This window comes from Lynx rufus, unplaced genomic scaffold, assembly GCF_022079265.1.
Source record: "Lynx rufus isolate CCGP_SWC_20201006 ecotype Redwood Valley unplaced genomic scaffold, mLynRuf1.p SCAF_25, whole genome shotgun sequence".
NCBI lineage: Eukaryota > Metazoa > Chordata > Mammalia > Carnivora > Felidae > Lynx > Lynx rufus.
The window spans coordinates 11,426,371-11,440,991 of record NW_025814840.1 but is presented as its reverse complement, the minus strand read 5'-3'; the positions used below and the strand labels follow the sequence as shown (position 1 = coordinate 11,440,991).

Genomic DNA, 14,621 nt, shown 5'->3' with positions numbered 1-14,621 from the left:
GTGGATGTTGTACTTTGTTAGATACTTTTTCTGCATCTGTTGTGGTGACCATATGGCTTTTATCCTTTCACTTCTTAATGTGATGGATCATATTGATTGATTTGTAAATATTGAAACACCCTTGGCATTTTTGGATTAAATCCCACTTGTTCATGGTGAATGAATTTTTAAATGTGTTGTTGAATTTGACTTGCTACTATTTTGTTGATGATTTTTGCATCTATGTTCATCAGAGATACTGTTATCCTTTAGTTTTCTTCCTTTGTTTTTCTTTGTAGTGTCTTTGTCTGGATTTGGTAGGAGGGTAATGCTGACCTTTTAGAAGGAATTTGGAAGCTTTCCTTCCTCTGCTATTTTTTTGGAATAGTTTGAGAAGAACAGATATCAACTCTCCTTTGAATGCTTGGTAGAAGTTACCTGTGAAGCAATCTGGTCCTAGACTTTTGTTGGTTTGGAGGGTTTTTTTTAATTTTTTGTTTTTTTAATTTTTTTTTAAGTTTATTTATTTTGAGAGAGAGAGAGGAAGTGAGCAGGGAAGAAGCAGACAGAGAGGGAGAAAGAGAATCTCAAGGAGACTCTGTGCTGACAGCATAGAGCGTGATGTGGGGCTTGAACTCACAAACTGTGAGATCATGACCTGAGCTAAAACCAAGACATGGACGCTTAACTGATTGAACCACCCAGGTGCCCCAGTTCGGAGTTTTTTTAATTACTGATTTCAATTTTGTTGCTGATAATTGTGGTCTGTTCAAAATTTCTATTTGTTCCTAATTCAGTTTTGGAGGGTTGTATGTTTCTAGGAATTTATCCACTTTTTCTAGGTTGTCCAGCTTGTTGTCTTACAGTTTTTTAATAATGTTTTCTTATAATCATTTGTATTTCTGCGGTGTTAGTTCAAAACAAATTTTGAAGACATTTGCAGAGACTGGGGAGGGAGTATTTTTACTGGGTTCCACTTTCAGGATGACCAGCCGTCTACTGCCTGATAGCTTTCTACTTCCCATTTCATCTTAGCTCATAAGGAGATGGCAAGAAGTCAGAGGGGAATGGCTCTGGGTTTTTTTTTCACTTTGGCAAAATGTCATGCCTCTCCAGTGAATAGAAATCAGTAGCCCTCAGGCTGGAAGGGAGCATGTGTGTACAGGAGATCTAACAAGTGAACCGGTCTTACCCCATGTCTGAAATTGCTGCACCACTCTAGCAAGAATAATGAGCTCTTGCATTCCCCATTGGCCGGATGGACTCAAAGTTGAAAATAATTGTATTTTAAAGATAATTTTTATTTATTTATTTATTTATTTATTTATTTATTTATTTATTTATTTATTTTTAATTTTTTTTTCAACGTTTTTAAATTTATTTTTGGGACAGAGAGAGACAGAGCATGAACGGGGGAGGGGCAGAGAGAGAGGGAGACACAGAATCGGAAACAGGCTCCAGGCTCTGAGCCATCAGCCCAGAGCCCGACGCGGGGCTCGAACTCCCGGACCGCGAGATCGTGACCTGGCTGAAGTCGGACGCTTAACCGACTGCGCCACCCAGGCGCCCCAGTTGTATGAGTTTAAATATGGTCTCTAATACCATTTGGTAAACTTGTGGATCTTTAAACTTGATACTTGAGACATATTGCAGGGAAAAGGGATGATCGCTTCATAGAACAGGTGGATTTCTCCAAGTGGACCAATTTTTAAATAAGTTTACATGTCCTTAGTGTCATTTATGATGGACTGAGATCCTTACTACATTTAGGATTTTGATATTGTAAAGTTGCTTTTCAGTCTGAAATAGCCAATGCCTACTTGATATGACAACCAGTGACATTCAGCACTTGGCATGTATTTATATGGCAGACTCTGTATAAAAGCAAAGATTTCCCCAGTTGTCATTGAAGAACTGCAGGTCATTGGATTTTCTACACTTGCTGATGAATCATTAAAAAAAAATAGAAATAATGAAAGGCAAGAAGCCCCTTCAGGAGACAAATATCCAGAAAGGAGGTTCCAACTTTCCTTTAGACTTTATATTTGTGTTTTAAATGTTAATTTCCCCCCAAATTAAAATATCATTAGATTTCTACTTATACAAATAATAAAAGATCATTGTTAAATTCAGTTAATAAAGGAAAAGTGATGAGAGTAAAACATTTGAAGGATAATTCTTCCTATACCTTGTTATATATAATATATACAATTGTACGTAAACATTACTTAATACTGTTTTTATCTTCGAGTACATTTTAGTTTCAAGCTTAGTTCCTACATAACTTTTATTATGTGATTAACATTACTGTTTCGGTGTTCATTATTCAAGAACTTTCTCCACGTTCATATAGATAATACCTCTGCATAGATACGTATATACATACATACATGCAATAGGTTTATTATGATTTATTGTTGTACAGAAAATTTATATCATTTGCATTCTTGCATTTTACTTATCTTAGTAATACATCATAGAATCCCTTCTTTATTTTCTGTCGATTTATTTTGTTCACTATTTAATTTCTTCAGACAACTCTTAAGGTGTTTTTTTTTTTTTTTTTGGTCATTACTTCTTTAATAATCAAGGGATTTCAGGCCTAAATTTTTCAAAGTTTACCTGTGAATCATAGATTTGTTCTGAAGTACTCTTGTCCTCATTACATCCTAGATAAGGTCTAATTTCTATTTCCTTTCTGACCCATGAATTATTTATAAGAGTTACTGAGTTTTCCAAGTTGTTAGATTTTAAAAATCTTTTTAGTATTTATTTCCAATTTTCGTTGGTTATAATTAGAAAATAGGATGAGTACATGGCTTTACTTTAAAAAAAATCTGATAAAGTTTTTTTATATGGCCAAGTACAAGATCTTTATTAAAGGTCATGATTGAGTTAAAAATCTGTGTATCTATATACATATATATACACATTACATCTATATTTTATTATTTGTTATTTTTAAGTATATATCCAGAGATGCTGATTTAATTTGAGAATTGTCTATGCGTTGGAGTTTGTAAAGCTTTTCAGATTATTCTAGTATACAACCGAGGCCAAGAATCACTGCCCTAATAAAATAATGGTTCTAGCCCAGTGATTCTCAGAATGTGGACCAGTTACATCAATGTCACCTGGGAACTTATTAGAAATACAAATTCTTGGGGCGCCTGGGTGGCGCAGTCGGTTGAGCGTCCGACTTCAGCCAGGTCACGATCTCGCGGTCCGTGAGTTCGAGCCCCGCGTCGGGCTCTGGGCTGATGGCTCGGAGCCTGGAGCCTGTTTCCGATTCTGTGTCTCCCTCTCTCTCTGCCCCTCCCCCGTTCATGCTCTGTCTCTCTCTGTCCCAAAAATAAATAAAAAACGTTGAAAAAAAATTAAAAAAAAAAAAAAAAAAAGAAATACAAATTCTTCTCCTTACCATAGATCTACTAAATCGGGAACTTGGGGGTAGCAACAGATTGGGTCCAGCTATCTGTATTTTAAAAAGCCTGCAATATAATTCTAATACTACAGATTGAGAGCCACTAATCTAAACCAGTAGCTTGACAGTGGGGATGGTTTTGTCCCCCAGAAGACATTTTGGTAATATCTTTGGAACATTTTTGGTTGTTACAACTGGGGAGGGGGAGTAGAAGAGACAAGTACTATTGGCATTTGGTTGGTAGGGTCCAGGAATCAGTGAACATCCTAAGTGCACTGGACAGCCACCCACAGCAAAGAATTAGCTGGCCCAAAATGTCAATAGTGCTGCTGTGTAGAAACTGATCTGGACCATGATTTCCGTACTTTAGCTTCTGATTACCACCAGTTGGAGAACTTTTAAAAATCCTGACTCCAGGGGCGCCTGGGTGGCGCAGTCGGTTAAGCGTCCGACTTCAGCCAGGTCACAATCTCGCGGTCCGTGAGTTCGAGCCCCGCATCAGGCTCTGGGCTGATGGCTCAGAGCCTGGAGCCTGTTTCCGATTCTGTGTCTCCCTCTCTCTTTGCCCCTCCCCCGTTCATGCTCTGTCTCTCTCTGTCCCAAAAAAAATAAATAAACGTTGAAAAAAAAAATTAAAAAAAAAAATCCTGACTCCAGGGGCGCCTGGGTGACTCAGTCAATCATCTGACTCTTGATCTTGATTCACATCATGATCTCACAGTCTGTGAGTTTGAGCCCCATATCAGGCTCCGCACTTACAGTGCGGAGCCTGCTTGGAATTCCTGTCTCTCCTTCTCTCTCCCCCTCCCCAGCTACTGCACTCTCTTTCTCTCTCTCTCTCTCTCTCTCTCTCTCTCTCTCTCTCTCTCTGTGAAAATAAAAATAAACTTAAAAAAAAAAAATCCGGACTCCAGATTTGGTTTAATTGGTCATTGGTGAAGGCATAGCATCACGTTTTAAAAAGCTATCCACATAATTGTATCTGCAGCCATGATTGAAAATCACTGCTATGGCACTGTTTGTAGGTATACCTAAAACTCTTATAATAGATGGATCAAGGTGATTCTAAACCTACTGATCAATTTTAATATTAAAAAGGTAGACCAAGTAGTCATTATTACCACCTGATGTGATGTATTAGGAAGTATAAAACACTAGACCTAGAAATCCAACTACCATTTTAGAAGTACATGTCAACACTATGAGCATGTCATCAGAAAAATCCAGAATGTAGAAACTCCAAGACAAATGGTACAGATTTTTGTCAAGAGATAATGCCAACAAGGAAAAAAGAAGGAGGGAAAACTGTTAGTAATAGAAATTTAAGATATTTAACCAATTTGTGCATCTTGTTTGTATCTTGATTTGAAAGAGCAACAGAAAAACAAAACATTTTTGAGAAAATGGAAAATATGAACAGAATGGATATTTCATAAAAGCAGATTTTACATAGGAGTGTGTGTGTGTGTGTGTGTGTGTCTGTATATCTACATATCTATATCTACATATGTATGTATGTATTTTTGGGGGGGAGTTGTATGTGAATGGGTTACTAGAGGTTATAGGTAAAACAAGACTGGCCCTGTGTTGATTGTTGTTGACACTGTGTGCTGAGTACATTGAGATTTATCATAATACTCTCTCTACTTTTGTGTCTATTTGAAAATTTCCACAATAAAAACAATGAGAAGGAATATCTCAGTAAGTGAGAAGAAAAGTAGGTGAGAATGGTGTTAGAAAAACTGTCAAGATAGTAGGTATTTCTCCAGTGTAAAAAACCATCAATAGTCCATTGGATTTTGGACCACGGATGTCATGTGATGGCCTTAGCAAATGTGTTTCAATGGAGAGGTGGATCAGGAAGCAAGTGGAGGCACAGAGATCTGACAGGAGGTGATCCATGAGACAGATATGGGGGCAAGCAGGAGAGGAGAATATGGTCAATGGTCTTATTATGTTTGAGACAGGACAGGGTTATGTGTGTTTGAATGATTGCAAACATTCAGTAGACAGAGAGAGTGAGTCTCAAGGAAGAAACAAGGAGCACGTATAAGCATTGGTTTCCTTAAAACCATCTCAACAGGTTGGCACAGAGCTCAAGTTGGATAACATATGTAAATTACCTAGCATTACTTCTGTCATAATTATCGTTATGAGAGCTTTGGAATTTGGGTGTGTGTGATGTGCATTCAAAGATAATTCTCCCCTTGTGTGTGAGACTTTTTTGGTTGATGTTTATATTTTCGGTGATACTTTTCTCTCTTTAGTAATTTTGCAGATTGTTATAATAAAACATTAAAATTAATGTGTTCTTATATTTCTTGACAGTGTTTGATGTATCTAGAACAGAATATAAACTGCAAATAATTATATGCATGTGTTGAAATAATAAGATATTAAACTACACATAAACTCATAGCTGAGTACTTTTATGGACCTAAGTTAAATAAGTAAGGTGAATGTATTCACTGGAGGAGAGGGAGAGAGAGAGAGAGTGAGAGAGGAGGAGAGGTGGGCTGGGGAGAGGGAGGGGGAATAAATGGGAGTAGAGGGAGAAAATGATGTGAGAATATGTTTAAGTTAAATGTTTATTCAGGGCAAACTTAAATTGATCACTTACTTTTACTTTTGTTATTTTTATTTCCAGCTGTATTGTCTCGTGCCAGAAAGTATGACCTTATCCAAAGGCTTTCCCTTGGCTTTTTTTCTTGTAATTGCCTTGAGAAAATAGAGTCCAAGAATGACACTTGTTGAAACTGGGCTTTTTTTTTTCTTTTTTTAACCAGAACTGTTCACTATGAAGGCGGTGCTGTATCTGTCCATGCACGTTCCCTGTGGAGACTAGAGACACTAAGAGTTGCGTAAGTAGAAGCCGTAAATACAGCCAAGTGCTCCAAGTGTACAAAATCCTGTGGACCTGTGCTTTTATGGAAAATACTCATGCTAACTACAGTAAACAAGCAAATGCAACACTGAGGAAGTGGTGGAGAGGTTCTACTCTTTCCCTTCTGCCTACCTTTCTTTGGCTTTCTTTGGCCTAAATTCACCAGGCAGTACACAATAATTCTATATAGTCTGCTCTTGTCTTTAGCCTTATTTGTTTTGGCGACATCATGTCATTTCGGTCTGTGAATCTCCTGGCAGAAGGTGCTCCTAGGAGAGGGTGACATAAGGTTTGGAAACAGGACAGATGGTTTGCGAGCCTGTTACACATTTCAGGTCTGATGGACTCTGGATTTAACCTTCTAAAGGCACTTGTAAAACAGGAAACTTGAACTTGAACGAGAGTACAGGAGTCTTACTGTCAGTCACTGCCTTTATTTACAGACATCTTGATAGCTGAGTGAGAAATTTGGACTGTAATACAAAGTCACTGTGTATTTGTTTTTTATAGAAACAAATATACACATATATATACACACACACACACACATATATATATATAGGTATGTATTCTAGACCTATATATATATATATATATATATATATATATATATATATATATATATATATAGGTATATCTTCTTTTTTTCCCTTTCTGGTGACTTCAAAAAGTTGTTCAGAGATTGACTTTTAGTTCCTTTATATAAATTCAATATTGATGATAAAGGTGTCATTTTGAACTATTTTAAATAGAATATTAGATCTTTTTTTTTTTAATGATTGGAAGGTTCAGTCCTTTGCCTAAAAAGTGCTAAGTTTTCATGTATTTTTTCCCTATTTTATTATACTTTTGGAAGTTATTGATTTAAGATTATAGCTTCCATGGAGGGGTATAGGGAACTGTCTTGGTATAGAGTAACTACCTTTGAAGACCTAATATTTTGAGATTAATGCTTATCTAATGATGATTAAGATAGTTTAGTAGTCTTGAAGTGCCTGGGTGGCTCAGGTGGTTATGCCTCTGACTCTTGGTTTCAGCTCAGGTCATGATCTCACGGCTCATGAGTTCGAGCCCTGCATCAGGCTTCATGCTGGCAGTACAGAGACTGCTTGGGATTCTCTCTCTTTTCCTCTCTCTCTGCCCCTTCATGTATGCTCTCACTCTCTCTTAAACTTAATAAATAAACTTTAATAATAATAACAAAAGATAGTTTGGTGATCTTTAGTTGTTTTTTCTTATATATCCTATACATTAATTTTGAAAAAATTTGAAAATGTATCCTTGAACATTGTAAGTTTTGACATAGACAGTTTCTACTGTCAGTTTAAATAGATGTGTAGAATATAACTTATAGTGTGTTATAAGTACGGACGTCTTAAAACAAAATGGGCATACCATTTTTTTAAAGTATCTTATTGATTACAAATACTGATGTGATTTAATACCCATCTTTGTTTATTGAAAACACTTGAACATAGTCTTTATTAACAGTAAAAATTATTTAAAAAATTATTAAATCATTATTTTTGTTACTCTGTCATGACTGTTTTTTTTATCCCAGTTATATATTTTTTTATGATTGAAAGACTTTTTTTTTAACTCATGCTATCATACGCCTATGCAAGAAAAATATGTATGTAAATTAAATTGATTTTTTATATTTCTTTTCTTTAAATGTTTATTTATTTTGAGAGAGAGAGAGAGTATGCAAGCAGGGGAGGGCAGAGAGAGAGAGAGAGAGAGAGAATCCCAAGCAGGCTCCTGATGTGGGGCTCAAACCCACGAACCATGAGATCATGACCTGAGCCGAAACCAAGAGTCAGATGCTTAACCCACTGAGCCACCCAGGTGTCCCTTATTTTTTACATTTCTTACGATAGTAAGTCTATAACTTCAAAAAGTTCTTCTATATTAACCTCATTAATTATTAATTAACTGAGGATATGTTTCTTCTAAATAAATACCTACTTGATGAAATCCACCTGAATATTAAAGCTTTTGGTAAACATTGAAATTCAATGTAAAATTTTATTCTAAATGCATCTCTTAATGAGATGGAAAAAGGAGTGTCATCCTCATAAAACAAAGGGAGAGAGACTGAGCTTTCATGTGCTTTATAGATTTTTCAGAGAATTTAGGGAAAGAGATTTTAAATATGTGTATGTATTTCCTTTCCTTTGTGTTTTATAAAAATGCAGCTTAATTAGAGAAGTGAAATAGTCGATAGAAAAGAAGCTTAGAGAGGTGGCATTGCCATTGGAAAACAGATTCCAGATGGGTTTTTAAATTCATAGATATCCGTACCCTTCATGATTGTGTGCTTAAAGAAATGGAATTTTTTTTTTTTTTGAGCAAACGAGGCCCTAAATCTGTCTCATTTTATAGATTAAACAAAACAGAAAACAAAAGGAAGGATGTGAATTCCTGAAAACCAGACAGGGCTTCCTTTTTATATTGTCAACCTTGTAATTGATGAACTGTAATTACATAAATCCAGATCGTTCTGGACATCTGGTCTGGATTCTGTGTCTCTACTGTTGCCGAATGTTTGAAGTTTGAAATGGGAAGCGTGGGCTTTGTTTTGACTTTGAATTCGGATGACTGATAATATAGAAAGAGCCTGGTCTTGTGGTCAGCCAGAGGTGAAAGGGGGCGCTTCCGAGCCTCAGGTATGCGGCTCTGCGGATTGTTTGAGAGTCCAAATGGCAGCAAGGGGAGGCTGACGCCAGAAGGCAGAGCGAGTAGCTTTTCAACCACTTAAAAGATGGAAGAGAGATGTTTTTTTTGTCCCGTGTGACCCTCAATTTATACCATGTCATCTTCTTGTCGACGGTAGGAAAGCAGGTTCACTTGTAATGAATGTAATTATGTTAAAGTGTTTCTTCAGGTTCTGTTGGATTTTTGAACTACTTTGACTTCACTGTTAATGTGACTGCATTTAGTTTCCGTGTCTTATTGTGTATCTTGGCCATGCAAATACTCATTTTTTCTTTATACTTAGGAAATGAGAGTCAACGATTCTCCTTATGCGTATAATGGAATTTTGCACCCAAAAGTCAATATTTATGTTACAGTATTTGGGGTGTTCTTTTTTTTCCTAGAAGAAGGTCTCCAACTATGTATTTGTTGTAATTTATACAGCCTAGTACTTAGATATTTTGTATCACATACTCAGTAATGTTGTCATAAGTTTTTCAGTATCATGAACATTTTAATAAGGTAAGTTTCAGTTTTGGGAGTTAAATAAGATGGAACACACTTTGCTGTATTTTACCCCAACGTGAAGTTGTAGGAACATTGTAAGTATGATATGTGCTGGTTTCTGTAGTAGGAATGATCACTGCAATGAAAAATATGCCTTATGTGTCCTTCACATTTACCTTTCTTGTATGTCACAAAAACCCCACAAAAATCAAAGATGGATGTGTCGTGAGGAATGACCAAATACTCCCCATTCCTTTGAAGTCATTTCAGGTAAATGTAGATAAGACATAGGGAACAGGTTTCTGCTATGTTACCATAGGAAATTGCTTTAATGTTACTATTCCTATTTTCAGTTTTTACTAAATATTGTCTTGCCCCCTTGATTCTCCTAGGCTTTTCCTCTTTTCTTCTGGGCCATGGGCATTGCAGGCCAGCTAATTTGAGTGGCTTGAAGCTAAAGAAAATGTGCTTAGACTTTACAGAGTTTTGCCAGTGATTGTCCCAATTCATTCCATCCCTGACATAATCCTCTTGGTGACTTGAAAGGAGTGCTTGTAAATATGTGCCCTAGTCAGTAGATTCGCACATAATATCCAGAATACCTTCTAGAAGTTCTGTTGCAGAGTATTACTTTGTCAAAATTTGGGACTATTTTGAAAATGAATTTTTTATGGTAATTAAGATGAGTCATTGCTTAGAAAAGCATTCAGATGCTTCTTCAAATAATGGAAATGAATATTAAAAATAATTGTGTTTTCCAAAGCATCTGCCAAGGATATACTTAATTTTATAAGAAGGGAATGAACAGAGCTGGTCTATTTACCAGACTAGAAATGATTTAATATTCTGTTGTTGGTAACCGAACTTTAATTGCGTTTAAAAAAAATGTTTATTTTTGAGAGTCAGAACATGAGAGGGGGAGGGGCAGAGAGAGAGAGAGGGAGACACAGAATCTGAAGCAGGCTCCAGGGTCCGAGCTCTCAGCACAGAGCCCAACGCAGGGCTTAAACTCACAGCTGTGAGATGGTGACCTGAGCGGAAGTTGGACACTTAACCGACTGAGCCACCCAGGCGCCCCTAATTTCATTTTTAACAATACTGTGTTATTAGTAGGATTTATTGGTACATGGTTATTAATTTAGTTGGTGGATTGTCCAAATTCTGTTTATAAACAAATCTGTGTAATAATGACCTTATCACAATATCTTTCTACTGTTAGTTTTCCCTGCCAATATTTGAAGCCAAAAATCTAGGTTAGAAAAACAGCATAAAATTGACTTAGAGTTTACTAAGATTGGCAAATTTGAAAAAAGTATTCTCAATTTGTAGAATAGGAAAAAACCTTATAATTTTTGGTGACCTTTGTAATGACCCTATATTAAAGTAAGCTTATTGATTAATTCAATCATATAGAAATCCTTCATTTCTATAATTTTTCTCTTTTTGATTTAATACATAGTGATAAAAAGCTTCCAGTGTAATTGTCTTTATAAATCATTATCTCTGTTTCTTTTGTTTTGTTTTCTTTTTTCCATTGACATGGGAAGCTTCATGACATACATTTTATGTATATATGTATGTATTTTAATGTTTTTATTTATTTTATTTTTGAAAGAGAGGGAGAGTACTAGCAGGGTAGGGGCAGAGAGAGAGGGAGAAACAGAATCCGAAGCAGGTTCTGGGCTCTGAGCTGTCAGCACAGAACCCAACATGGGGCTCAAACTCATGAACCGCAAGATCATGATCCGAGCCGAAGTCGGACGTTCAACCAACTGAGCCACCCAGGCACCCCACAAACATTCTTTTTAGAGTTACATTTTTTCTCTTTATAAAGTACATGACGGTATCCCCTTTATGTTTTTTGCCTTGAGTTCTAATTTGTTTAATAGCAACTTTACCATCACTATCTCCTTTTGAATTTATATGCATGGTAATTGCTGTCATTCATTTACTTTTAGTTCTTTAAAACATTATTTGATTGTCAGCATACTTCTTGTCAATGATAAGAGACTGTCTTTCTTTGCACATCACCATATTAACTGAACGTCTTGCATATCAGAGCCTTGTTTCCCTACCTTACTTTCGTGAGTCCAAGGTTCAGATACACACGACTCAGCTGACACAGCACTGTGCAAAACAAGGATGGTCTGCATCTTGAGTTTTCTTTTTGACCCTGTCTGAAAGTTATTTCTAAAAGCAGGTTTTAATGATCATAATTTTGCTTTTTGCCTTTTTTTCTGCAACCTTAGTTTGCATGTTCCGATTATTGTGTTTTGCTTTTTTCTCTCCCGACCTTTTTAGAATTCTTTTCTCGGTTTGTCCTTTTTGCTGATGAGTTTTTAATGATATAACTGTTTCACATTATTAAAATTCAATGTCTAGGAATAGGTTTCTTTTTTCAAGTATGTACTTTGTATATATGAGCTCCAATTAATCAGACTTAAGCGTTGACTAAATTACCACTGTTTTTCAAGTCTGTGCGAATCCAACAAAAGTTTTATTTTTCCAACAAAAGTTTTTGAGCTAGCGAATCTAAAGTATTATTTAAACTTAAAATTTCTATCATAATTTCTGTATCTGTGACTCACGATTAGATGTTAACTTGGAACATAAGTCCTTAGTCATCTTTGCATAGAGTAGTAGGTAGTGTGGTCGGTGTCCTATTTACTTAAAGGTGAAGTCCTAGAGTTAAATTTCACTCCTATTTACTTTTAGGTATGTAACATTGACTGTTAGTTAATCATTCTGGATAACCATTTTGTTATTTGTGTAATGAAATTAATACCACCAACATCCTAAGAGTTTTGAGAACATTAGGCAATATATTCAAAGCAAATTTCAATGTCCGACACATACATTTTAATTGCTTTTTCTCCTGTGAGTGTGGATGCTGTTGGATCAAGTCTTAACTGTGTTTGTCAGGTGGAGTGGAAGCCACATAAGATGGGGCCAGCCCTTCCGACTACGCCATGTCACAACAGGAAAGTACTTGAGTCTCATGGAAGACAAAAACCTTCTACTCATGGACAAAGAAAAGGCTGATGTAAAGTCAACAGCATTTACCTTCCGATCTTCCAAGGTAAGACAGAAAATATAATTTCGGGTTACGTGTCAGTATATTCCCATCACATTTCTTTCAGTGTTAGAAATGCAAAAAAAGAAATGATGTAAGAACATTTTACATGTCTTTCTAAATTTCCAGTTCCTCTTCTGTCCATTCCTTTCAGTAAAACTCTGCTCACGTGTCTCACCTGGTTTATAGTTCTTTGGTTGTTTACATAAAACGCATTCATCGGGCTTGTTTGTTTTCTTAGACTTAGGCACAGTTAGCACAAACCTCGTGCTGTTGTCATATAACAATATGATGGTAAAACACATCAAAACTTTTTCCTCAAAGACACATTTATTTACACATCTGCTCTTCTATGCGGATCTTTCTTCTTATGTCTTTTGAATCATTTGTAGGAACAAGACGTCCTAGAAAACTCTTTAGATCTCTAATGAGAATCCCTTTGAACCAGATGATGAGTAAAATAGAAAAAAAAATACATGTGCATCAAAGTCAAGGTGGAATGCTGGTGCTCCAGCACAACTGGGCCCCTCAGTACCTCATGGCTGGTCCCCAACTGATCAGCCCCACAATGCAGTGGATTCCTAGTCATGGTTCAGCAAAAGAACAAATGTCCTGAACAGTGAGGAGTCTCAGGAATGGGTGAAAAATCACATGTTCAATTGACCAATGCCGAGCACCTATTGTATTCATTTTTATCATATATTTCTGTCCTTCAGTGAATGAAGGATGAAACTTGAGCATAATGGTAGGAATGGGGCTGATTACTGGTTAGTTTTGTTGCAGAGATGTAGAACCTGATGCCCCTGTTGTAGCTGGGAGAGACAGCAGTGTAGATAGCTATTCCGTGTGGTGAAAAATAGACAAAACTGCTAAACCTGAATGGACAGTCTCAGACAGGACCCTCGTCTGTGTATTTGTTGTATGGGCCCCACAAAGGGCTCTGAAAACTGTGTCTTGTGGACCTCTGGTGGACAGTTGCTCCTTGTCTCCGTAGTTGGGAAGCACAGTTGATCTCATTGTGAATGAGCTTGGTGTTGAGGGGCTTCTTCCTCAAGCCTAACTCAGCAGAAGAGGGGGAGGGTGCTGGTTTATCCACTGATCACACCACAGTCAGAAAAAGACAAAAAATCAGCTCACTAAAGAGGGATCAGTTATCTGATGGTAGAAGCTCTTTTAAGTAAAAAAAGACGGTACCTATTACAATGACATACAGCTTTATTGTAGAAAATGAGAAAAACTAAAGTGAACACATGACATGCTAGCAAAATCTAATTTAGCAAAATAAAATCCCAGAGAAGTAGAAGAACCTGAGCAGTCATATCGCAGTGAAAGACACTGGAAAAGTTTTCCACACTGTAGCATTTGCAGAGCAAAAATCGAACAAAAATTAGAGGCAAAAGAGAAAAAGTGAAAAAGAGGCGTGCTGATTGCCTCCCATAACACATAAGGGCAAAGAATATTTTTTTTAATTGAAAAATCAGGTAATGGAAGTATAAGATATTTAACAGGGAAAAGGCAAACACTAAAGTATAATGAAATTTACTAAAATAAGGTGGTGGAAAAGAGGGAATTTGGTGGAAAAAAAAAAAGAGGAAAATACTACCATTCTTAGTGTGCACAGAACAGTCCAGTAGAAAGAGGACAAGGCAGGGGCGCTTGGATGGCTCACTTGGTTAGGCATCCAGCTTCAGATCAAGTCATGATTTCACGGTTCATGAGTTGGAGCCCCACACAGGCTCTCTGCTGACAGCAGAGAGCTTGCTCTGGATCCTCTGTCCCCTCGTCTTTCTCTGCCTCTCCCCAGCATCGCACACACACTCTCTCTCTCTGAAAAATGAATAGACGTTTAAAAAAATTAAAAAAAGAAAGAGGACAAGGCAGAAAGAATAGGCTGTGCATAGCCACAGAAACCCACAGTCAACAAAGACCATAGGCCATGTAGCAAACAATTAGAAAACAAATGAACGTAAAAGTAGAAAATCTAAAATGTTGACAGGTGGAGACTCAGTGTATTTGCCTTATCATTACATAAAAATGGGCTAAAATTACAATTTAAA

General features: G+C 36.6%; 1 protein-coding gene across 1 annotated transcript in view; it reads left to right on the top strand.

Annotated features, from left to right (window-relative positions):
- RYR2 (ryanodine receptor 2) overlaps positions 1-14,621 on the top strand; it is a 544,943-nt gene that overhangs the window by 133,577 nt on the left and 396,745 nt on the right. The window contains exons 11-12 of the mRNA XM_047088668.1: positions 6,190-6,264; positions 12,414-12,570. Coding sequence (XP_046944624.1) covers positions 6,190-6,264; positions 12,414-12,570 — 232 coding nt within the window. The remainder of the gene's footprint in view (positions 1-6,189; positions 6,265-12,413; positions 12,571-14,621) is intronic.